The 26,428-nt window shown below is 43.1% G+C and overlaps 1 protein-coding gene and 1 non-coding gene across 8 annotated transcripts in view; one reads left to right on the top strand and one right to left on the bottom strand.

Moving 5' to 3' along the window:
* Positions 1–25,425, bottom strand: part of PPP1R12B (protein phosphatase 1 regulatory subunit 12B) — a 282,648-nt gene extending 257,223 nt beyond the window's left edge. For all 7 annotated transcript variants that reach the window (XM_038748884.1, XM_038748882.1, XM_038748883.1 and 4 more), the window contains exon 1: positions 25,111–25,425. In XM_038748884.1, the coding sequence (XP_038604812.1) occupies positions 25,111–25,425 (315 nt within the window). The remainder of the gene's footprint in view (positions 1–25,110) is intronic.
* Positions 3,714–3,851, top strand: LOC119931046. Its single transcript, XR_005451914.1, has one exon. It is a non-coding gene; the product is annotated as a small nucleolar RNA SNORA7 (small nucleolar RNA).
* Positions 25,426–26,428: the final 1,003 nt, after the last annotated feature.

Raw genomic sequence — 26,428 nt, forward strand, 5'->3', positions numbered from 1 at the left:
CATTTTGGACACAGTTAGACTGAGAGCAGGTTAATATCTAAAGGGTAAAGGATTACCGCTAGAATACAATAATAAGTGGGCAAGATTGAAGGATGCAATCCCTTCATGTGCAATTAATTTTAGCAACTTTAAGTACCGCAAAAGGGTTAAAATCCAGAGCGCTGTAATTCAAGGGGAAGCCATGCTTTGAGGATGTCTTGATCACTTCTGAGCAAAAGTCCCCTTTTTAGACTGTGAGCCCACTGCTGGGTAGGGATTGTCTCTATATGTTGCCAATTTGTACTTCCCAAGCACTTAGTACAGTGCTCTGCACATAGTAAGCGCTCAATAAATACGATTGATGAAAAGTTAACGGATGGTAGGACTGAGGAGATCCGCATTTTCCCGTCTTCTGAAATCTTAAACTCCGGCCTGCCCAGACCGTCCAATCCAGGTGATCCAAAGGCCATGGTGGCACGTGCCTGGACAGACCCCAATTGTTGGGCAGAGAAAGATTAAAAATCAAAGTAGGCCTGAGTGTTACCACAAAGATGCTTAATAAATACCACCATTATTATACTATCAAGGCCCCGCTCTGGGAAGGCAGATGAAGCCAAGCTCTTCACATGTCCTCCTGTCACTACCAAGAGAAAGACCCGGCCCAGAGGGAGTAGAAGGCCGGCATAGAGGACAGAGGAGCTTCTCTTTGGAGGGGTCTTCCCGCCCTGGGAGCGAGAGGACCCGGCTTCTAATCCCAGCTCTTCCACTTTCCTGCTGTGTGACCTTGGCAAATCATTTGACTTATCTGTGTCTCAGTTTCTTCAATCAATGGAATTTACTGAGTGCTGTGTGCAGAGCACTGTTACTAAGTACTTGGGAAAGAACAATACAACAGAGATGATAGACACATTCCCTATCCACGATGAGTTCAGAATCTACAGTTTCTTCATCTCTAAAATGGGGATTCAATATCCATTCCCCTCCCCTGAGATTGTATGCTCCGTGTAGGACAAGGTCTGTGCTTGACCTGATTGACTTGTGCTTAATTCACTGCTTAGCGCATAGTAAGTGCTTAACAAATACCACAATTATTATTATCATCATTATTATTCATGGAGCTGTAGGGAATCTGAGACCTGATATTCTCCAGCCCACATACCACCATCCTAGCAATTAAGAAGCACTGATTTTTTTGAGCTACCAAGTTCATTTTTGAAGTACTGAATTTGAACTGACAATTCTTTCTCCCCATTTGAGTTCTCTTCCCTTTTGGATCTGTGAGCCCCTGTTGGGCCACGGTCCTTGACTGACAAACTTTCCCTATAATCTCTTCTAGACAAGGTTTAACAAATCATCTTGATAATGATGATGATGATAATGATCTTTAATCCTTCCCAAACACTGAGTCAGTTTCCCCTTCCTTCATGCAGTCTTAAATGGGTTGTCTAAAGCTTAGAGTTTTAAAAGGTGAAAGGGAAGAAACACACAAAAATATTTTAGGGCACAGGACTGCAATTAGCATCAGACACCCAGTACCATAGTAAAATGGGAACATACTCCATGTCAAATGGCTACCTTGAAAAGCCCGAAGAGTTACAAATTCAACCAAAGTTTGTTCCTATTGTCAAAGCCTGATGGGACTAATAATAATAATAATAATAAGTATGGTATTTCTTTAGCGCTTACTATGTGCAAGGCACTGTATTAAAAACACTGGGGTGGATATAAGCAAATCAAGTTGGACACAGTCTCTGTCTCCCGTGGGGCTCCCAGTCTCAACCTCCATTTTACAGATGAGGGAATTGAGGCACAGAGAAGTAAAGTGACTTGCTCAAGGTCACAGAGCAGATACATGGCAGAGCTGGGTTTTGAACCCATGACCTTCTGAGTCCCATCATCATCATCATCAATCGTATTTATTTAGCGCTTACAGTGTGCACAGCACTGTACTAAGCGCTTGGGAAGTACAAATTGGCAACATATAGAGACAGTCCCTACCCAACAGTGGGCTCACAGTCTAAAAGGGGGAGACAGAGAACAAAACCAAACATACTAACAAAATAAAATAAATATTTTTTATTTATTTAAATCCCAGGCCCGTGCTCTATCCAAATGGGGCTTATTGTGGACCACCCCACACCACAACTTCTAGAAAAAAGTGCAGTCAACTCACCCCTAACAGGAGGAGGAGGCCTCACCTAATTTTAAAAAGCCAAACCAACACTCACTCCCAGAAACCAAAGAACTCCAAAGGCTTGTACTCAGAACGGATTTACAGGGTGTGGAGGAGGCAGAACCTTGACAGGGAGCAAATGTCTTCAAAAGGAGTCTCTTCAGGACCTTTCATTTGCTTCCTCAAAGAAAATCAATTTTCTCTCTTCTACAACAAATAAGGGAGTAACTTGGGGTTACCGTACAGGCCTAGAGTGAGAGAGGTACAGGGGGCCAAACAGAGACGGATGATGTGCAGCACCCGATCTTAACCAACCTGGAGAGAGGAGCTACTGCCTCAGGCTGCACATAGTAAGCGCTCAATAAATACGATTGATGATGATGATGATGGTCCCACCTGACAGGATTGAAATCCCCCGAGGATTTCGATTAGCGGCCCCTATTTCCTCTGTGGGCCGACTTGAATAGAATTTACCGATTGGATCCTGCCCCACTTCAACCCGCAGGCCTAGCTGAAGCTGGCTCCGGCTGAAGACCACGCTAGTCTGAAGTTGTAGGCCTACTCAGAACTACTTCTAGTCAGACTGAACCGTTTCTGGGCCGACCTGGACCAGAGCGGCCAGAACCAAACGAAATCCTGAACCAACAACGAGAGATGCAGAATCTACAATCGGCAGCACCTTAGCTCCCAAGTGCTCAGTACAGATCTCTGCACACAGTAATTGTTCAATAAATGTGACACAATGAATGTATGGAGGGAGGAGGGGAGTGGGAGGAGGAAGAGGAGGTGATTCCTACTGACCAGGAATGACTTGGGTCTAGGTAGGACTAGAGCAAAACTAACTTTCCCCTAACCAACAGATTCCCCAGGTTTAGAACCACCCAAGCAGCCCAACCTAAAACAAATTCAGCTTCCAAATATGGCAAGCTTTTTTTTGTTTTTTTTTTAATAGTATTTGTTAAGTGCTTACTAGGGGTCAGGCACTGAACTAAGTGTTGGGGTGCATACAAGCTAATCAGATGGACACAGTCCATGTCCCATCTATGGCTCTCAGTGTTAGTCACTATACTACTGATATATCAGTATATATATATATATAGTGATATATATCAGTGATATCAGTATATCAGTATCAGTAATATATCAGTAATATAACTGGTCACAGAGAAGTGAGGAGACTTGCCCAAGACCATATTTAATTTGTTAATGATGTGCATCGAACTTTACTTCTATTTATTCTGGTGATGACACCTGTCCACGTGTTTTATTTTGTTGTCTGTCTCCCCCCTTCTAGACTGTGAGCCCGTTGTTGGGTAGGGACCGTCTCTATATGTTGCCAACTTGGACTTCACAAGCGCTTAGTACAGTGCTCTGCGCACAGTAAGCGCTCAATAGATACAACTGAATGAATGAATGAATGAATCACACAGCAGGCAAGTGGCAGAGCCAAGATTGTACCCCGGTCCTTCTAACTCCCAGGCCTCTTGTTCCACCCACTAGGCTACTAGAATTTGATTAAATTCTAATCAAAATCCTATTTTGCCTCGTTTAACAAGTTGATGGCCTCTCAGGGTCACACCTGGAGAGTTTCCAGTACTCTACCAGTCTCAACTATGGGAGGAAGAGTTAAGCAGAGGCATATCCATTCCATTCCTAGCTTGGGCAGTGACTAGTGAGTGGAAGGCAATCTGCTACAAGTCAAAATTCACCTGTGCTGGGCAGCAGCGGCAGGGGAGAGAGTCGAGAACGGAGACTCAGATTTACTGCGCAGAAGGAGGCAATGGTAAACCGTTTCCATATTTTTATCAAGAAAACTCTATGGATACACTACCATAACGACTGCAGATGGAGAGCGGGACGTTCTGGGGAGAGATGCATCCATGGTGTCGCCGAGGGTCGGACATGACTCGACAGCATAAAACAACGGCAAGTTGATAATTTTGTTTGTGAGGCCTCTAAGCGACTGCATCAAGGCACCCCCCCAAAACGGGGTGTCCTAAAACCCAGCTGACCACCAGTAATAAATTTACAAGTGCCGCTAATCAGATCTTGCGGCTGAATCACACAAATAATTGGCAAAATAACAAGATGTGATGCCACGTGTTCTCCCGGTACACTCACAAATTCAATCAGCATTCCTGCCAAAACCCTAATTCACCCTTGAGCAAGTGTGTACACGACGAAACACCGACTGAGGAGTAAAAGGGAGGGGGTTTCTACCTCGGTTCCCAAGCTCTCATCATTGTTAAATCTAACGCTCAGCGTTCTTTCCCCGAACCTCACTGCAAATTTCAAGTTATTTTAATGGGCTCCCTTCTGCTTATCATGGACTCGGGCACCTTGCGCTCTCCGCGAAGGTTGCCGAGAAGCAAAACAGATTGGAAGTCAAAGATATTAGGGAAACACTAAGAAAGAGGGGCAGGTCTGTCGTGACCTTGCCGAACTTAGAGGCAAAACAACCGCTACTAACATCAGGGAGATGGCAGAAGTGGTGGTTCTTTATGGCTTCTTCCAATATCTAAAGAAAGACCTTATTGATCCTTCTAGCACTGGACACCACTCTGCGGCCCATGGAGGGGATATCTGGATGGCTTGGGAATAGGCTCCACTGAAAAAACGAGGGGAAAAGGAAGTGGCTTGTTTGTTTGGTGCCCTATTTAGATCACTTTATTTTCATTTTGCCAGCAGAGACCCAGCCTATGAGGGCTATTTCTATGAAGCCCATCGGTCAGCTGCCAGCTGGTTCCCTGGATGGCATTTTACCTCAAGCAGTGTGGTTTCAACGGCGGAAAGGGAGAGGATCCGGCATTTTGTCGGAAGCTGAACCAGCAACCAGGTTCCGGAGCCGATAAAGGCCCCTTGTCTGGATGCTGACAAAGAGAAACCTTCAGTGAAAAGCCATTTTGACCTCCAAGCTTGAGCATCTACAGTAATAAAAGAATTTGCCCATTATAATGGGTCTCAAACCTAAGATTCACCATGGCCCTATTGCTAGATGTCCCTGGGCAGGTCATTTATTTTTCTGTGCATCTGTAAAATCGGGATTCAATACCTGTTCTCCCTCCTACTTAGACTATGAGCCCCATGTGGGATCTGATTATCTTGAATCTACCCCAGCGCTTAGCAAATATTTAACAAATACCATTATTAGTACTATTATATTATTACTCCAAAATGCTCCTTGAAATAGCATGCATAAACAAAGCTAACACTTCGCAACTACTTGGGGCCCTGGGCACTCCGTGTAAAAAGTCCATAATTCTTTTTCCTTCAATAACTAGAGGGTCGGTGGGAAAAGGAAAGATGAGGCAAAAAAAATCAATAAAAGGAGGAGATAGAAAACCGGGTACCGAAGCGGGAATCATGGATTGTGACGTCAGAGAGGAGGGTTATTCTTGATCCATCAATCAATGGTATTTAATAAGCGCTTACTTTCATTCATTCAATCGTATTTTTTGAGAGCTTACTGTGTGCAGAGCACTGTACTAAGCGCTTGGAAAGTACAATTCAGCAACAGAGACAATCCCTACCCACAGCACTGAGAGCGTACAATATAACAGAGTTGGTAGACCTGTTCCCTGCCCACAATGAGCTTACAGTCTAGAGGACTGATTAATAAATCAATGGTATATGAGTGCTCACTCGGTTTACAGCACTGTCCTCAGCACTTGGGAAGCGCTTAGTACAGTGCACTGCAAACAGTAAGCGCTCAATAAATATCCATCAATCATCATCAATCGCATTTATTGAGCGCTTACTGTGTGCAGAGCACTGTACTAAGCGCTTGGGAAGTCCAAGTTGGCAACATCTAGAGACAGTCCCTACCCAACAGTGGGCTCACAGTCTAAAAGGGGGAGACAGAGAACAAAACCAAACATACTAACAAAATAAAATAAATAGAATAGATACGTACAAGTAAAATAGAGTAACAAATATGTACAAACATATATACATATATACAGGTGCTGTGGGGAAGGGAAGGAGGTAAGATGGGGGGGTGGAGAGGGGGACGAGGGGGAGAGGAAGGGGCTCAGTCTGGGAAGGCCTCCTGGAGGAGGTGAGTTCTCAGTAGGGCCAATAAATATGATTGAATGAATGAATGAGAGTGTTCACCCCACACTCAGCCCCACAGCACTTGTGAACATATCTGTAATTTACTGATTTGTATTAATGTCTTTCTTCCCCCTCTGGACTATGGGCTCACTGTGGGTAGGGAGCATGTCTGCCAACTCTGTTGTACTCTCCCGAGCACTTAGTACAGTGCTCTGCACAGAGTAAGCGCTCGATAAATACCATTGATTGGGAAAGTATAGTACAACTGAGTTGGCAGACATCTTCTAGACTGTGAGCCCACTGTTGGATAGGGACCGTCTCTATATGTTGCCAACTTGGACTTCCCAAGCGCTTAGTACAGTCCTCTGCACACAGTAAGTGCTCAATACGATTGAATGAATGTTCCCTTCCCAACGGGAGTTTGCTGTCTACAAGGGGGAGACAGACAAAATAAACTATGGACATGTACGTAGGCCATCTGGAACTGAAAGTGGGTTGAATGTCGAGTGTTTAGACAGCACAGAGCCAAGGGCATAGGCGATGCAGAAGGGAGAAGGAGTAGGGGAAATGAGGGCTTAGTGGGGAAAGGCGTCTGGGAGGAAATGTGATTTTATGAACAAAACAGAATAGGGTGTGGTGAGAAAAGAGATCAATCCTATTTATAGAGCTCTTACTGTGTGCAGAGCACTGCACGAGGCACGTGGGAGAGTACCGTATAAGAGCCGGTAGAAATGTTCCCTGCCCAGTGAGTGCTTACGGTCTAGAGGAAGAACTTACATATCTATTCTATTTATTTTATTTTGTTAGTATGTTAGGTTTTGTTCTCTGTCTCCCCCTTCTAGACTGTGAGCCCACTGTTGGGTAGGGACTGTCTCTATGTGTTGCCAACTTGGACTTCCCAAGCACTTAGTACAGTGCTCTGCACACAGTAAGCGCTCAATAAATACGATTGATGATGATGGTAAGTCCGCAGTCTAGAGATGCAAAAGCCAGCAGACTACCTAGAAAAGAGTGGGTCTCTCTAGGTCTCGGCAGCCCGGAGAGAGAGGGTGGTCCTTCCCCTTGGGATCCTTGGGTTCTACTCCCCTTTCTCCCTAAAAATCCCTGAGCAGTGGACTCGCCTATCTGACCTTTAGTTTCCCTCTCCCCATCCGCACAAAATACATCTGCAGCGGAGAAACCTACCAGCATGCTACATTGGAAAAAGCTGGCTTGATAAAAAAAAGTATTCAAGTTCGCAAAGCCCCCTAACTTCTGAAAAGACGGCTGCTACCTCGAGTTTGCGCTCCTTTTACTCTAGAAGGTGAGGGGATCCGAACAAACTTTTCTTTTATTCCTGATGCACAGGTATCTTACCTCCTTCCCTTCCCCACTGCACCTGCATATATGCATATGCATATGTTTGTACATGTTTGTTACTCTATTTATTTATTTATTTATTTTACTTGTACATATTTATTCTATTCATTTTATTTTGTTAGTAGGTTTGGTTTTGTTCTCTGTCTCCCCCTTTTAGACTGTGAGCCCACTGTTGGGTAGGGACTGTCTCTATATGTTGCCAACTTGGACTTCCCAAGCGCTTAGTACAGTGCTCTGCACACAGTAAGCGCTCAATAAATACGATTGATGTTGATGAGGTAGTATAGGAAAACTAGGGCGGTAGGGAAATAATTTTTTAATTATACAGCATAACAGTGTGTGATATTGCAAGGTAGTATTTAAGCAGGAATTGCTTAGCCGAGGCCAAGAGGGTGATGCTACTTCTAATCGAAAAGGTGAATTTGAATGTCATTTAAGGAAGACCTCAACTGCATGCACTCTGTCCACAATATGAGTATCGGATAGCTAGGGGGAGATTGCAAATCTAACGGTAGTAGAACTTGTATTTATTGAGGGTTTACTCTGTAAAGAGCACTGTACTACACACTTGGGAGAGTGCAGCAGAGCCAGTAGACATGATCCCTGCCCTGAAGTTTACAATCAATCAATCATATTTATTGAGCGCTTACTGGGTGCAGAGCACTGTACAAAGCGCTTGGGAAGTACAAACTGGCAACATATAGAGACAGTCCCTACCCAACAGTGGGCTCACAGTCTAAAAGGGGGAGACAAAACCAAACATACTAACAAAATAAAATAAATAGAATAGATATGTACAAGTAAAATAAATAGAGTAATAAATATGTACAAACATATATACATATCTACAGGTGCTGTGTGGAAGGGAAGGAGGTAAGATGGGGGAGATGGAGAGGGGGATGAGGGGGAAAGGAAGGGGCTCAGTCTGGGAAGGCCTCCTGGAGGAGGTGAGCTCTCAGTAGGGTCTTGAATTTATTTATTTATTGAGGGTTTACTCTGTAAAGAGCACTGTACTACGCACTTGGGAGAGTGCAGCAGAGCCAGTAGACATGATCCCTGCCCTGAAGTTTACAATCAATCAATTGTATTTATTGAGCGCTTACTGTGTGCAGAGCACTGGACTAAGCGCTTGGGAAGTCCAAGTTGGCAACACATAGAGACAGTCCCTACCCAACAGTGGGCTCGCGGTCTAAAAGGGGGAGACAGAGAACAAAACCAAACATACAAAATAAAATAAATAGAATAGATAAGTACAAGTAAAATAAATAAAGAAATAAAGAGTAATAAATTTTACAATCTAGTAAAAAGGAAATAAAGAGGAAAATAGTATTTGGCTCCCGGTTATCGGTTCCTCCAACGTGACTAATGGCATTATATTTGGGAGGAGGTGGTAGAGCGGTGAAGTAGAGGTGTTTATTACCGAGTAAATAGCTGTCAACTCATCCACATTTCACCAACTGGAACCGGATAAGGGCGAGCGATATGTGCGATGACTAAAATGGGCACCTGGCAGAACGGCACGGACAAAAGTTTAGCCGACTTCTCTGGGCCTCAGTTACCCCATCTGGAAAACGGGGATTGAGACTGTGAGCCCGCCGGTGGGTAGGGACTGTCTCTATATGTTGCCAACTTGGACTTTCCAAGCGCTTAGTACAGTGCTCTGCACACAGTAAGTGCTCCCATAAATACGATTGATGATGATGATGATGATGATGAGCCCCACGTGGGACTGTGTTCAACCCTATAGGCCTGTGTCCACCCTAGCGCTTAGTACGGTGCCTGCCACAAATACCGTAATTATTATTACTATCGTTATTAATTATTTTTCCCCACAGGGACCGCTGCCCGATTTATGGGGAGATCAAAGTGGGGGTTTGGGGGTGTCTAGCAGCTGGCACTCGTCGGCGGTGAGGCAGATCCCGCTGCAGGGCGATGGGCAGGTGGCACTGCTCAAGACACCCGGGGAGGGCATGGAAGTGGGAGTCATCAGGCCTAGAAGCAGCTCTAACAATAACAATTATCATCATCAATCGTATTTATTGAGCGCTTACTATGTGCAGAGCACTGTACTAAGCGCTTGGTACTTGTTAAGCGCTTACTATGTACCAAGCACTATTCTAACGGCTGGGGTACCTACAAGGTTGTTCCATGTGGGGCTCACAGTCTTCATCCCCATTTTACAGATAAGGGAACTGAGGCACAAAGAATAATTATAATGACATTTGTTAAGTGCTCCCTCTGTGCCAAGCACTGTTCTGAGCTCTGGGGTAGACGCAAGGTAAACAGGTTGGCCCCCGTGGGGCTCACAGTCTTCATCCCCATTTTACAGACAAGGGAACTGAGGTGCAGAGAAGTGGCTTGCCCAAGGTCACGCGGCGGACAAGCGATGGGGTAGGATTCGAACCCACTTCCTCTGTCGCCTTTAGCGGCCAGGGCACGGGCTTGGGAATCGGGGGTCGTGGGTTCTCATCCCGGCTCCGCCACTTGACAGCTGTGTGACTTTGGGCAAGCCACTTCGCTTCTCTGGGCCTCAGTTCCCTCACCTGTGAAATGGGGATTGAGTTTGTGAACCCCATGTGGGACAACCTGATCACCCTGTATACTGGAAGCAGCGTGGCTCAGTGGAAAGAGCCTGAGCTTGGGAGTCAGAGGTTGTGGGTTCTAATCCTGGCTCTGCCACTTGTCAGCTGTATGACTTTGGGCAAATCACTTCACTTCCCTGTGCCTCAGTTCCCTCATCTGTCAAGTGGGGATTAAGACTGTCAGCCCTATGTGGGACAACCTGATCACCTTGTATCCCCCCCAGCGCTTAGAACAGCGCTCAGCAAATACTAAGCCCTTAACAAATATCATCATCATCATTATTATTATTATTACCCCAGTGCTTAAAACAGTGCTTGGCACATAGTAAGCACTTAACAAATACCATCATCATTATTATTATTATTACTACCCCAGTGCTTAGAGCTTCACACATAGTAAGCGCTCAACAAATACCATCATTACTATTATTACCCCAGCGCTTAGAACAGTGCTTTGCAAATAGTAAGTGCTTAACAAATATCATCACTATTATTATTATTATTACCACCCCAGAGCTTAGAACAGCGCTTGGCACATAGTAAATGCTTAACAAATACCATCATTATTATTATTACTATTATTATTATTATTACTCCAGCACTTACATAGTAAGCTCTTAACAAATCCCATCGTTATTATTATTATTATTATTATTATTATTATTATTATTATTATTACTCCAGCGCTTGGCACATAGTAAGCTCTTAACAAATCCCATCCTGATTATTATTACCCCAGCGCTTAAAACAGTGCTTGGCACATAGTATGTACTTAACAAATACCATCATCATCATTATCATTATTATTATTATTATCCCAGCGCTTGGAACATAGTAAGCGCTTAACAAATCACATTGTTATTTTTATTACTATTATTACTATTACCATTATTATTATTATTACTATTACCCCAGCACTTACATAGTAAGGTACCATCATTATAATTATTACTATTGTTATTACTATTACCCCAGCCCTTGACACATAGTAAGCTCTTAACAAATCCCATTGTTATTATTGTGGTGATAATTATTATCCCAGGGCTTAGAACAGCACTTGGCACATAGTAAATGCTTAATACCATCATTATTATTATTACTATTATTATTATTACTATTACCTCAGCACTTACATAGTAAGCTCTTAACAAATCCCATGGTTGTTATTATTATTATTATTATTATTATTATTATTATTATTACCCCAGCGCTTGGCACATAGTAAGCTCTTAACAAATCCCATCCTAATTATTATTACCCCAGCACTTAGAACAGTGCTTGGCACATAGCAAGTGCTTAACAAATACCATCATCATTATTATTATTATTATTACCCCAGCGCTTGGCACATAGTAAGCACTTAGCAAATGCCATCATTATTATTACTATTATTACTTTTATTATTACTATTACACCAGCACTTACATAGTAAGCTCTTAACAAATCCCATTGTTATTTTTATTACTATTATTGCTATTACTATTATTATTATTACTATTACCCCAACACTTACATAGTAAGCTACCATCATTATAATTATTACCATTGTTATTACTATTACCCCAGTCCTTGACACATAGTAAGCTCTTAACAAATCCCATTATTATTATGGTGATGATTATTACCCCAGGGCTTAGAACAGCACTTGGCACACAGTAAATGCTTAATACCATCATTATTATTATTATTACTATTACCTCAGCGCTTACATAGTAAGCTCTTAACAAATCCCATCGCTATTATTATTATCACTATGATTATTATTACCCCAACACTTGGCACATAGTAAGCTCTTAACAAATCCCATCCTAATTATTATTACCCCAGCACTTAGAACGGTGTTTGGCACATAGCGAGTGCTTAACAAATACCATCATCATTATTATTATTATAATTATTACCCCAGCGCTTGGCACATAGTAAGCTCTTAACAAATCCCATCCTAATTATTATTACCCCAGCACTTAGAATGGTGCTTGGCACATAGCAAGTGCTTAACAAATACTATCATCATTATTATTATTATTAATTATTATTAATTATTACCCCAGCGCTTGGCACATAGTAAGCGCTTAACAAATGCCATTATTATTATTATTGCTATTATTACTATTATTATTACTATTACCCCAGCACTTACATAGCAAGCTCTTAACAAATCCCATTGTTATTTTATTAGTATTATTACTATTAATATTACTATTATTATTATTATTATTACCCCAACACTTACATAGTAAGCTACCATCATTATAATTATTACTATTGTTATTACTATTACCCCAGTGCTTGACACATAGTAAACTCTTAAATCCCATTGTTATTATTATGGTGATGATTATTACCCCAGCGCTTAGAGCAGCGCTTGGCACACAGTAGGCGCTTGACAAACACCATCATCACCATCATTATTATGAATTATTCTGAAGGAAGGAAGGAAGGAGCGGTTCATTCATTCAATCGTATTTATTGAGCGCTACTGTGTGCAGAGCACTGCACTAAGTGCTTGGGAAGTACAAGTCGGCAACAGATAGAGACGGTCCCCACCCCACAATGGGCTCACAGTCTAGAAGGGGGAGACAGACAATAAAACAGAACATGTAGACAGGTGTCAATACTGTCAGAATAAATAGAATTATAGCTCTAAGCGCATCATTAACAAAATAAATAGAATAGTAAATATGTACAAGTAAATAGAGTAATAAATCTGTCCAAATATATACAAATGCTGTGGGGAGGGGAAGGAGGTAGGGCGGAGCCCCATGTGGGGTACAGACTGTGTCTGATTTGAACAGTCATTCCTTCATTCCCATCGTATTTATTAAGTGCTTACTGTGCGCAGAGCACTGTACTAAGCGCTTGGGATGTACAACTCAGCAACATATAGAGACGGTCCCTACCCAACAACGGGCTCACGGTCTAGAAGGGGGAGACAGCTGACAAAACAAAACATGGAGACAGATGTCAAAACTGTCAGAATAAATAGAATTGTAGCTATCTGCACATCATTAACAAAATAGAGTAGTAAATCTGTACAAGTAAAATAGAGTAATAAATCTGTACAAATATATACAGGTGCTGTGGGGAGGGGAAGGAGGTAGGGCGAAGCCCCATGTGGGGTAGAGATTGTGTCTGTTTGAATAGTCATTCATTAATTCAATCGTATTTACTGAGCGCTTACTGTGGGCAGAGCACTGTACTAAGCGCTTGGGAAAGTACAGTTAGGCAACAGAGACAAGCCCTACCCAACAACGGGCTCAACAGTCTAGAAGGGGGAGAAAGACGACAAAACAAAACACGGAGACAGGTGTCAAAACCGTCAGAATAAATAGAATTATAGCTCTATGCACATCATTGACAAAATAGAGTAGTAAATATGTACGAGAAATAGAATTATAGCTCTATATGCATCACTGACAAAATGGAGTAGTAAATATGTACAAGATAAACAGAATTATAGCTATATGCACATCATTAATAAAAAATAGAGTAGTACATATGTACAAGTAAAATAAGTAGAGTATGCTCTGCACACAGCAAGTGCTCAATAAATACGATTGACTGAAGTAGAGTAATAAATATGTACAAATATATACCTACTCTGTAAAATGGGGATGAAGACTGTGAGCCACTTGGGACAACCTGATCACCCTGCATCCTCCCCGGTGCTTAGAACAGTGGTTGGCACATAGTAAGCGTTTAACAAATGCCACCAATATTATTATATTAACAAAATAATTAGAGTAGTAAATATGTAATAATAATAATATTGATGATGACATTTGTTAAGCGCTTACTATGTGCCAAGCACTGTTCTAAGCGCTGCGGGGGGGATACAAGGTAATCAGGTTGTCCCACATGGGGCTCACAGTCTTCATCCCCATTTTACAGACGAGGTAATTGAGGCCCAGAGAAGTAAAGTGACTTGCCCAAAGTCACACAGCAGACAGTGGTGGAGCCGGGATTAGAACCCGTGACCTCTGACTCCCAAGCCCGGGCTCTTTCCACTGAGCCACGCTGGACAAGTAAGATAAACAGAATTATAGCTCTAAGCGCATCACTGACAAAATAGAGGAGTAAATATGGACAAGAAAAATACAATTACAGCTCTATGCACATCAGTAACAAAATAGAGTAGCAAATATGTACGAGAATAATAATAATAATAATAATAATAATAATAATAATAATAATGATAATAATGGCATTTATTAAGCGCTATGTGCAAAGCACTGTTCTAAGTGCTGGGGAGGTTACAAGGTGATCAGGTTGTCCCACTGGGGGCTTACAGTTTTCATCCCCATTTTACCGATGAGATAACTGAGGCCCAGAGATGTGAAGTGACTTGCCCAAAGTCACACAGCTGACAAGTGCCGGAGCCGGGATTTGAACCCATGACCTCTGACTCCAAAGCCCGGGCTCTTTCCACTGAGCTAGAAATAGAATTACAGCTCTATGCGCATCATTGACAAAATAAATAGAGTAGTAAATATGGACAAGTAAGAGAAATAGAATTAGAGCTCTATGTGCATCATTGACAAAAGAGAGTAGTAAATATGGACAAGAGAAATAGAATTAGAGTTCTATGCACATCATTAACAAAATAGAGTAGTAAATTTGGACAAGAGAAACAGAACTATAGCTCTATGCGCATCACTGACAAAATAGAGTAGTAAATGTGGACAAATAAGAGAAATAGAATTAGAGCTCTATGCGCATCATTGACAAAATAGAGTAGTAAATATGGACAAGTAAGAGAAATAGGATTAGAGTTCTATGTGCATCATTGACAAAATAAATAGAGTACTAAATATGGACAAGCAAGAGAAATAGAATTAGAGCTCTATGCGCATCATTGACAAAATAGAGTAGTAAATATGGACAAGTAAGAGAAATAGGATTAGAGTTCTATGTGCATCATTGACAAAATAAATAGAGTAGTGAATATGGACAAGTAAGAGAAATAGAATTAGAGCTCTATGCGTGACAATGACAAACTAGAGTAGTAAATATGGACCAGAGAAATAGAATTAAAGCCCTATGCGCATCATTGAAAAACTCGAGTAGTTAATATGGACGAGTGAGAGAAATAGAATTAGAGCTCTATGTGCATGATTGACAAAATAAGGGTAGTAAAAATGACAAGTGAAATAGAATTCGAGCTCTATGCACATCATTGACAAACTAGAGTAGTAAATATGGACAAGTAGGAGAAACAGAATTAGAGCTCTATGCGCATCACTGACAACCTAGAGTAGTAAATATGGACAAGAGAAACAGAATTAGAGCTCTATGCGCATCACTGACAAAACAGAGTAGTAAATACGGACAAGTAAGAGAAATAGAATTTGAGCTCGATGCGCATCATTGACAAACTAGAGTAGTTAATATGGACAGGTAAGAGAAACAGAATTAGAGCTCTATGAGCATCATTGACAAACTCGAGTAGTAAATATGGACAAGAGAAACAGAATTAGAGCTCTATGTGCATCATTGGCAAACTAGAGTAGTAAATATGGACAAGTAAGAGAAACAGAATTCGAGCTCTATGCGCATCATTGACAAACTAGAGTAGTTAATATGGACGAGTAAGAGAAACAGAATTAGAGCTCCATGCGCATCATTGACAAACTATAGTAAATATGGACAGGTAAGAGAAATAGAATTAGAGCTCTATGCGCATCATTGACAAACTAGAGTAGTTAATATGGACGAGAAAGAGAAACAGAATTAGAGCTCTACGCGCATCACTGACAAACCAGAGTAGTAAATATGGACAAGTAAGAGAAACAGAATTAGAGCTCTATGCGCATCATTGAAAACTAGAGTAGTAAATATGGACAAGAGAAATAGAATTAGAGCTCTATGCGCATCATTGACAAAATAGAGTAGTAAATATGGCCAAGTGAAATAGAATTAGAGCTCTATGCGCATCACTGACAAACTAGAGTAGTAAGTATGGACAAGTGAAATAGAATTAGAGTTCTATGTGCATTACTGACAAAATAGAGTAGTAAATATGGAAAAGAGAAATAGAATTAGAGCTCTATGCGCATCACTGACAGTAGTAAATACAGAATTAGAGTTCCAGGCGCATCACTGACAAACTAGAGTAGTCTAGTTTGTCAGTGATGCGCCTGGAACTCTGATTCTATATTTATTACTCTGTCAATGATGCGCATAGAGCTCTAATTCTATTTCTCGAGTAGTCTAGTTTGTCAATGATGCGCATGGAACTCTAATTCTATATTTCCTACTCTGTCAATGCTGCGCATAGCTCTAATTCTATTTCACTTGTCCATATTAATATTAATGATTTCACTTGTCCATATTAATATTAACATGGACAAGAGAACTAGAATTCGAGCTCTATGCGCATCATTGACAAACTCGAGTAGTTAATATGGACAAGTATGAGAAAGAATTTGAGCTCTATGCGCATCGTTGACAAAATAAAGTAGTAAATATGGACAAGAGAAATAGAATTAGAGCTCTATGCACATCACTGACAAAATACAGTAGTAAATATGGAAAAGTAAGAGAAATAGAATTAGAGCTCTATGCGCATCATTGACAAAATAGAGTAGTAAATATGGACAAGAGAAATAGAATTAGAGCTTTATGTGCATCATTGACAGAGTAGTAAATATATACAGGAGAAATAGAATTAGAGTTCTATGTGCATCATTGACAAACTAGAGTCGTTAATATGGACAACTGAGAGAAACAGAATTAGAGCTCTCCCCCTCGTCCCCCCTCCATCCCCCCATCTTACCTCCTTCCCTTTCCCACAGCACCTGTATATATGTATATGTATTTGTACATATTTATTACTCTATTTATTTATTTATTTATTTTACTTGTACATATCTATTCTACTTATTTTATTTTGTTAGTATGTTTGGTTTTGTTCTCTGTCTCCGCCTTTTAGACTGTGAGCCCACTGTTGGGTAGGGACTGTCTCTATATGTTGCCAACTTGTACTTCCCAAGCGCTTAATACAGTGCTCTGCACACAGTAAGCGCTCAATAAATACAATTGATGATGATGATCATCATTGACAAACTACAGTAAATATGGACAAGTAGGAGAAACAGAATTAGAGCTCTATGCGCATCACTGACAAACTATAGTAAACATGGACGAGTAAGAGAAACAAAATTAAAGCTCTATGTGCATCATTGACAAAATATAGCAAATGTGGACAAGTGAAATAGAATTAGAGCTCCATGCGCATCATTGACAGAGTAGTAAATATGGACAAGTAAGAGAAATAGAATTACAGCTCTATGAGCATCATTGACAAAATAGAGTAGTAAATATGGACAACTGAAATAGAATTAGAGCTCTATGTGCATCCTTGGCAGAGTAGTAAATCTAGAATTAGAGTTCCATGCGCATCATTGACAAAATACAGTAGTAAATGTGGACAAGTAAGAGAAATAGAATTAGAGCTCTGTGCGCATCATTGACAAAATAGAGTAGTAAATATGGACAAGAGAAATAGAATTAGAACTTTATGCGCATCATTGACAGAGCAGTAAATATGGACAGGAGAAATAGAATTAAAGTTCTATGCGCATCATTGACAAACTAGAGTAGTTAATATGGACAAGTGAGAGAAATAGAATTAGAGCTCTATGCGCATCATTGACAAACTACAGTAAATATGGACAAGTAGGAGAAATAGAATTAGAGCTCTATGCGCATCACTGACAAACTAGAGTAGTTAACATGGACGAGTAAGAAAAACAAAATTAGAGGTCTATGTGCATCATTGACAAAACAGAGTAGTAAATATGGACAAGTGAAATAGAATTAGAGCTCTATACGCATCATTGACAGAGTAGTAAATATGGACAAGTAAGAGAAATAGAATTAGAGCTCTATGAGCATCATTCACAAAACAGAGTAGTAAATATGGACAAGTGAAATAGAATTAGAGCTCTATGCGCATCCTTGGCAGAGTAGTAAATCTAGAATTAGAGTTCCATGCGCATCACTGACAAAATACAGTAGTAAATATGGACAAGTAAGAGAAATAGAATTAAAGCTCTATGCATATCATTGACAAAATAGAGTAGTAAATATGGACAAGAGAAATAGAATTAGAGCTTTATGCGCATCATTGACAGAGTAGTAAATATGGACAGGAGAAACAGAATTAAAGTTCTATGCGCATCATTGACAAACTAGAGTAGTTAATATGGACAAGTGAGAGAAACAGACTTAGAGCTCTATGCGCATCATTGACAAACTATAGCAAATATGGACAAGTAGGAGAAATAGAATTAGAGCTCTATGCACATCACTGACAAACTAGAGTAGTAAACATGGATGAGTAAGAGAAACAGAATTCGAGCCCTATGCGCATCACTGACAAAATAAAGGAGTAAATATGGACAAGAGAAATAGAATTAGAGCTCTATACGCATCATTGACAGAGTAGTAAATATAGAATTAGAGTTCCATGCGCATCACTGACAAACTAGAGTAGTAAATATGGACAAGAGAAGTAGAATTAGAGCTCTATGCGCATCATTGACAGAGTAGTAAATATAGAATTAGAGTCCCATGCGCATCACTGACAAACTAGACTAGTTCTACTCTAATTCTATTTCTCTTGTCCATATTAATATTAACATTAATATTAATATGGACAAGAGAAATAGAATTAGAGCTGTATGCGCTCTAATTCTAGTTCACTTGTCCATATTAACAATAATATGGACAAGGGAAATAGAATCAGCGCTCTATGTGCTCTAATTCTAGTTCACTTGTCCATATTAATATTAACAATAATGTGGACAAGGGAAATAGAATCAGCGCTCTCTGCGCTCTAATTCTATTTCACTTGTCCATATTAACATTAATATTAATATGGACAAGAGAACTAGAATTAGCGCTCTATGCGCTCTAGTTCTATTTCACTAGTCCATATTAACATTAATATTAATGTGGACAAGAGAACTAGAATTCGAGCTCTATGCGCATCATTGACAAACTCGAGTAGTTAATACGGACGAGTACGAGAAACAGAATTCGAGCTCTATGCGCCTCATTGACAAAGTGGAGTGGTAACAGTGCTCAGCACATAGTAAGCCATCATTAGTAGTAGTAGTAATAATAATAATAATGGTATTTGTAGTAGTAGTAGAAGCAGCTGGAGAAGCAGCGTGGCTCAGTGGGAAAGAGCCCGGGCTCTGGAGTCAGAGGTCATGGGTTCGAATCCCGGCTCCACCACATGCCTGCTGTGTGACCTTGGGCAAGTCACTTCTCTGAGCCTCAGTTCCCTCATCTGTAAAACAGGGATGAAGACTGTGAGCCCCACGTGGGACAACCTGATCACATTATCAATCAATTGTATTTATTGAGCGTTTACTGTGTGCAGAGCACTGTACTAAGCGCTTGGGAAGTACAAGTTGGCAACATATAGAGAAACAGGGTGGCTCAGTGGAAAGAGCCTGGGCTTTGGAGTCAGAGGTCATGGATTCAAATCCCGGCTTCACCACTCGTCAGCTGTGTGACTTTGGGCAAGTCACTTAACTTCTCTGGGCCTCAGTTACCTCATCTGTAAAATGGGGATTAACACTGTGAGCCCCACGGGGCACAACCTGATCACCTTGTAAATTCCCCAGTGCTTAGAACAGTGCTCTGCACCTAGTAAGTGCTTAATAAATGCCATTCAATCAAGCGTATTTATTGAGCGCTTACTGTGTGCAGAGCACTGTACTAAGCACTTGGGAAGTACAAGTTGGCAACATATAGAGACGGTCCCTACACAACAGTGGGCTCACAGTCTAGAAGGGGGAGACAGAGAACATAACCAAACATATTAACAAAATAAAATAAATAGAATAGATATGTGCAAGTAAAATAAATAAATATTTATTATTATTATTATATACAGACAGCCCCTACCCAACAGTGGGCTCACAGTCTAGAAGAGGGAGACAGAGAACAAAACATATTAACAAAATAAAATAAATAGAATAGATATGTACAAGTAAAATAAATAAATATTATTATTATTATCGTTATTATTATTATTATTAGAGACAGTCCCTACCCAACAGTGGGCTCACAGTCTAGAAGGGGGAGACAGAGAACAAAACCAAACATACTAACAAAATAAAATAAATAGAATAGAATAAAATAAAATAAATAGAATAGATATGTACAAGTAAAATACATATTTATTATTATTATTATTATTAAATACGTACAAACATATATACAGGTGCTGTGGGGCCGGGAAGGAGGTAAGGTGGGGGGGATGGAGAGGGGGAGGTATCCCCCCAGCACTTAGAACAGCGCTCTCCACATAGTAAGCGCTTAATAAATGCCATTATTATTATTATTATATAGAGACGGTCCCTACCCAACAGTGGACTCACAATCTAGAAGGGGGAGACAGAGAACAACACAAAACATATTAACCAAATAAAATAAATAGAATAGATATGTACAAGTAAAATAAATAGCGCAATAAATACGTACAAACATATATACAGGTGTACAAGTAAAATAAATCAATAAATAGAGTAATAAATAGGTACAAATCTATATACAGGTGCTGTGGTGAAGGGAAGGAGGTAAGGTGGGGAGGATGGAGGGGGGGGTTCCCCCCAGCACTTAGAACAGCGCTCTGCACATAGTAAGTGCTTAATAAATGCCATAGAATAGATATGTACAAGTAAAATAGAGTAATAAATACGTACAAACATATATACATATATACAGGTGTACAAGTAAAATAGAGTAATAAATATGCACTAACACATATACCAGTGCTGTGGGGAAGGGAAGGAACTAAGGCGGGGGGGGGGGATGGAGAGGGGGAGGTATCCCCCCAGCGCTTAGAACAGTGCTCTGCACATAGTAAGCGCTTAATAAATGCCATTATTATTATTATTACATAGAGACGGTACCTACCCGACAGTGGGCTCACAGTCTAGAAGGGGGAGACAGAGAACAAAACAAAACATATTACTAAAATAAAACAGAATAGGTATGTACAAGTAAAATAATAGAGTAATAAATACGTACAAACATATATACAGGTGTACAAGTAAAATAAATCAATAAATAGAGTAATAGATAGGTACAAACATATATACAGGTGCTGTGGGGAAGGGAAGGAGGTAAGGGGGGGGTGGAGAGGGGGAGGTATCCCCCCAGCGCTTAGAACAGCGCTCTGCACATAGTAAGTGCTTAATAAATGCCATAAAACAGATAGGTACAAGTAAAATAGAGTAATACGTACAAACATATATACATATACACAGGTGTACAAGTAAAATGAATCAATAGAGTAATAAATACGTACAAACATACATACATATATACAGGTGTACAAGTAAAATAAATCAATAGAGTAATAAATACATACAAACATATATACGTATATACAGATGTACAAGTAAAATAAATCAATGAATAGAGTAATAAATAAGTACAAACATATATACAGGTGCTGTGGGGAAGGGAAGGAGGTAAGGTGGGGGGGGATGGAGAGGGGGAGGTATCCCCCCAGCGCTTAGAACAGTGCTCTGCACATAGTAAGCGCTTAACAAATAATAATAATAATGACGGCATTTATTAAGCACTTACTATGTGCAAAGCACCGTTCTAAGCGCTGGGGAGGTTACAAGGTGATCAGGTTGCCCCACGGGGGGCTCACACTTTTAATCCCCATTTTAGAGATGAGGGAACTGAGGCCCAGAGAAGTGAAGACTGTGAGCCCGCTGTTGGGTAGGGACCGTCTTTGTTGCCAACTTGGACTTCCCAAGCGCTTAGTCCAGTGCTCTGCACACAGTCAGCGCTCAATACGATTGATTGAAGTGTCTTGCCTGAATCAATCAATTGTATTTATTGAGCTCTGACTGTGTGCAAAGCACTGTACTAAGCGCTTGGGAAGTCCAAGTTGGCAACATACAGAGACAGTCCCTACCCAACAGTGGGCTCACAGAAAGTCACCCAGCTGACTATAATATAATCAATCAATCGTATTTACTGAGCACTTACTGTGTGTGGAGCACTGGACTAAGCGCTTGGGAAGTCACCCAGCTGACTATAATATAATCAATCAGTCGTATTTATTGAGCACTTACTGTGTGCAGAGCACTAGACTAAGCGCTTGGGAAGTAGAATACACAATATACACATATGATATTAGTATTCTATAGAATAGAATACTAATAGTTATTGAGTAGTAGTGGAGAAGCAGCGTGGCTCAGTGGAAAGGAGCACGGCCTTTGGAGTCAGAGGTCATGGGTTCAAATCCAGGCTCCACCACTCGTCAGCTGTGTGACTTTGGGCAAGTCACTTCACTTCTCTGGGCCTCAGTTCCCTCATCTGTAAAATGGGGATGAAGACTGTGAGCCCCACGTGGGACAAACTGATCACCTTGTTAACCTCCCCAGCACTTAGAACAGTGCTTTGACATAGTAAGTCCTTAATAAATGCTATCATTATTATTATTACTGAGCGCTTACTGTGTGCACAGCACTGTACTAAGCGGTTGGGAAGTCACCCAACAGTGGGCTCACAGCCTAGAAGCCCGAAGTCACCCAGCTGGCTATAATATAATCAATCAATCGTATTTATTGAGCGCTGACTGTGTGCAGAGCACTGGACTACGCACTTGGGAAGTCACCCAACAGCGGGTTCACAGTCTAGGAGGGGGAGACAGACAACAAAACCAAACATCTTAACAAAATAAAATAAATAGAATAGATACGTACAAGTAAAATAAATAAATAGAGTAATAAATATGTACAAACATACAAATACAGGTGCTGTGGGGAAGGGAAGGCGGGGGGGGGGGGGGGATGGAGAGGGGGAGAGGAAGGAAGGGGGCTCAGTCTGGGAAGGCCACTGTCTAGAAGCCCGAAGTCACCCAGCTGACTATAATATAATCAATCCTATTTATTGAGCACTTACTGTGCGCAGAGCACTGGACTAAACGCTTGGGAAGTCACCCAACTATAATATAATCAATCGTATTTATTGAGCGCTGACTGTGTGCAGAGCACTGGACTAAGCGCTTGGGAAATCACCCAACAGTGGCCTCACAATCTAGAAGCCCAAAGTCACCCAGCTGACTATAATATAATCAATCGTATTTACTGAGCGCTTACTGTGTGCAGACCACTGGACTAAGCGCTTGGGAAGGCACCCAACTATAATATAATCAATCGTATTTATTGAGCGCTTACTGTGCGCAGAGCACTGGACTAAGCGCTTGGGAAGTCACCCAACAGTGGGCACACAGTCTAGAAGCCCGAAATCACCCAGCTGACTATAACATAATCAATCAATCGTATTTATTGAGCGCTGACTGTGTGCAGAGCACTGGACTAAGCGCTGGGGAGGTTACAAGGTGGTCAGGTTGCCCCACGGGGGGCTCACAGTCTAGAAGCCCGAAGTCACCCAACTGACTATAATATAATCAATCGCATTTATGGAGAAGCAGCGTGGCTCAGTGGAAAAGAGCCCGGGCTTTGGAGTCAGAGGTCATGGGTTCAAATCCCGGCTCCGCCGCTCGTCAGCTGAGTGACTTTGGGCAAGTCACTTCACTTCTCTGGGCCTCAGTTCCGTCAAATGGGGATGAAGACTGTGAGCCCCCCCGTGGGACAGCCTGATCACCTTGTAACCTCCCCAGCGCTTACAGCAGTGCTTTGCACACCGTAAGGGCTTAATAAATGCCATCATTATTATCATTATTGAGCGCTGACTGTGTGCAGAGCACTGGACTAAGCGCTTGGGAAGGACAAGTTGGCAACATCTAGAGACGGTCCCTACCCAACAGTGGGCTCACAGTCTAGAAGGGGGAGACAGAGAACAAAACCCAACATACTAACAAGATAAAATAGAGTAGATATGCACCAGTAAAATAAATAAATAGAGTAATAAATGCGTAGAAACATACATATATATATACAGGTGCTGTGGGGAAGGAAAGGAGGTAAGATGTGGGGGGATGGAGAGGGGGCGAGGAAGGAAGGGGCTCAGTCTGGGAAGGCCAACTATAGTCACCCACCTATAATATCATCAATCAACCGTATTTATTGAGCGCTTACGGTGTGCAGAGCACTGGACTAAGCGCTTGGGAAGTCCAAGTGGGCAATATAGAGAGACACTTCTGTGGGGTGGGATGGGAAAATGGTGAGTTACTCACACACTTAATCGTTTCGGAGTCATCATCATCATCAATCGTATTTCTTGAGCGCTCACTGTGTGCAGAGCACTGGACTAAGCGCTTGGGAGAGTGCAAATTGGCAACATCCAGAGACAGTCCCTACCCAACGGTGGGCTCACAGTCTAGAAGGGGGAGACAGAGAACAGAACCCAACATACTAACAAGATAAAATAGAGTAGATATGCACCAGTAAAATAAATAAATAGAGTAATAAATGCGTAGAAACATACATATATATATACAGGTGCTGTGGGGAAGGAAAGGAGGTAAGATGTGGGGGGATGGAGAGGGGGCGAGGAAGGAAGGGGCTCAGTCTGGGAAGGCCAACTATAGTCACCCAACTATAATATCATCAATCAACCGTATTTATTGAGCGCTTACGGTGTGCAGAGCACTGGACTAAGCGCTTGGGAAGTCCAATATACAAAACACATATGATATTAGTATTCTATACAATACTATTCTATACTACTACTACTACTACTATAATACTACTACTATGAGTAATAGTGGAGAAGCAGCGCGGCTCAGTGGAAAAGAGCCCGGGCTTTGGAGTCAGAGGTCATGGGTTCAAAACCCAGCTCCATCCCTCGTCAGTTCGTATGATATCGAATAGAATGGTAATCAACGAATCAGTCGTACTTATCGAGCGCTCACTGTGTGCAAAGCACTGGACTAAGCGCTTGGGAAGTCCGAGTTGGCCACACCGAGAGACGTACAGAGAAACGTTTCGGAGTCGTGGCGGTGAGGGCGGGAAGTACCTGGTGGAGGGCGGTGAGGCCGTCGGCGTTGACGGTGTCGACGTGGGCGCCTCGGGCGAGCAGGCGGCTCACCTCGGCCGTGTCGCCGCTGGAGCAGGCCGCCAGGAACACGGCGCCGGGCTCGAACCGCACCCGGGGCCGAGGAGGACGACGACGCCGCCGCCGCCCCTTCTCCTCCTCCTCCTCCTCCTCCTCCTTCTCCTCCGCCGCGGCCTCCTCCTCCTCCCGGCCCCGCCAGCGCCTCAGCTGCTCCGCCCGCCTGGCCCGCGCCGACTCGGCCCGCTTCCCCGCCAGCGGCCCCGGCTCCTCCGCCATGGCCGCCTCACCCGGCCGCCCCGAGGCCCGCCCGCCCCGCCATCTTGGGGCGCCCCCCTCCCCCGGCTCCGGCCGCCGGCCGCTTCAGCACGCATGCGCCGCCCGCACCCCGGCGCCTCCTGGGACTTGGAGTCCCCCGCGACGCCATCTTGGGGCGCCCCCCCCCTCCGGCCGCCGGCGGCTTCAGCACGCATGCGCCGCCCGCCTCACTCCACCGCCCCGCGACGCCATGTTGGGGCGCCCCCCTTCTCCGGGCGGCGACTTCAACACGCATGCGCCGCCCGCCTCACTCCACCGCCCCGCGACGCCATCTTGGGGCGCCCCCCTTCTCCGGGCGGCGACTTCAACACGCATGCGCCGCCCGCCTCACTCCACCGCCCCGGGACGCCATCTTGGGGCGCCCCCCTTCTCCGGGCGGCGACTTCAACACGCATGCGCCGCCCACACCCCAGCACCGCCCGCCTCACTCCGCCGCCCCGCGACGCCATCTTCGGCGCCCCCCTTCTCTGGGCGGTGGCTTCAGCACGCATGCGCCGCCCGCACCCCGGCGCCTCCTGGGACTTGGAGTCCCCCGCGACGCCATCTTGGGGCGCCCCCCTTCTCCGGGCGGCGACTTCAGCACGCATGCGCCGCCCGCCTCACTCCACCGCCCCGCGACGCCATCTTCGGCGCCCCCCTTCTCTGGGCGGTGGCTTCAGCACGCATGCGCCGCCCGCACCCCGGCGCCTCCTGGGACTTGGAGTCCCCCGCGACGCCATCTTGGGGCGCCCCCCTTCAACGGGCGGCGACTTCAACACGCATGCGCCGCCCGCCTCACTCCACCGCCCCGCGACGCCATCTTGGGGCGCCCCCCCTTCTCTGGGCGGTGGCTTCAGCACGCATGCGCCGCCCACACCCCGGCACCGCCCGCCTCACTCCACCGCCCCGCGACGCCATCTTCGGCGCCCCCCTTCTCTGGGCGGTGGCTTCAGCACGCATGCACCGCCCGCACCCCGGCGCCTCC

This window comes from Tachyglossus aculeatus, chromosome 7 (assembly GCF_015852505.1).
Source record: "Tachyglossus aculeatus isolate mTacAcu1 chromosome 7, mTacAcu1.pri, whole genome shotgun sequence".
Classification (NCBI taxonomy): domain Eukaryota; kingdom Metazoa; phylum Chordata; class Mammalia; order Monotremata; family Tachyglossidae; genus Tachyglossus; species Tachyglossus aculeatus.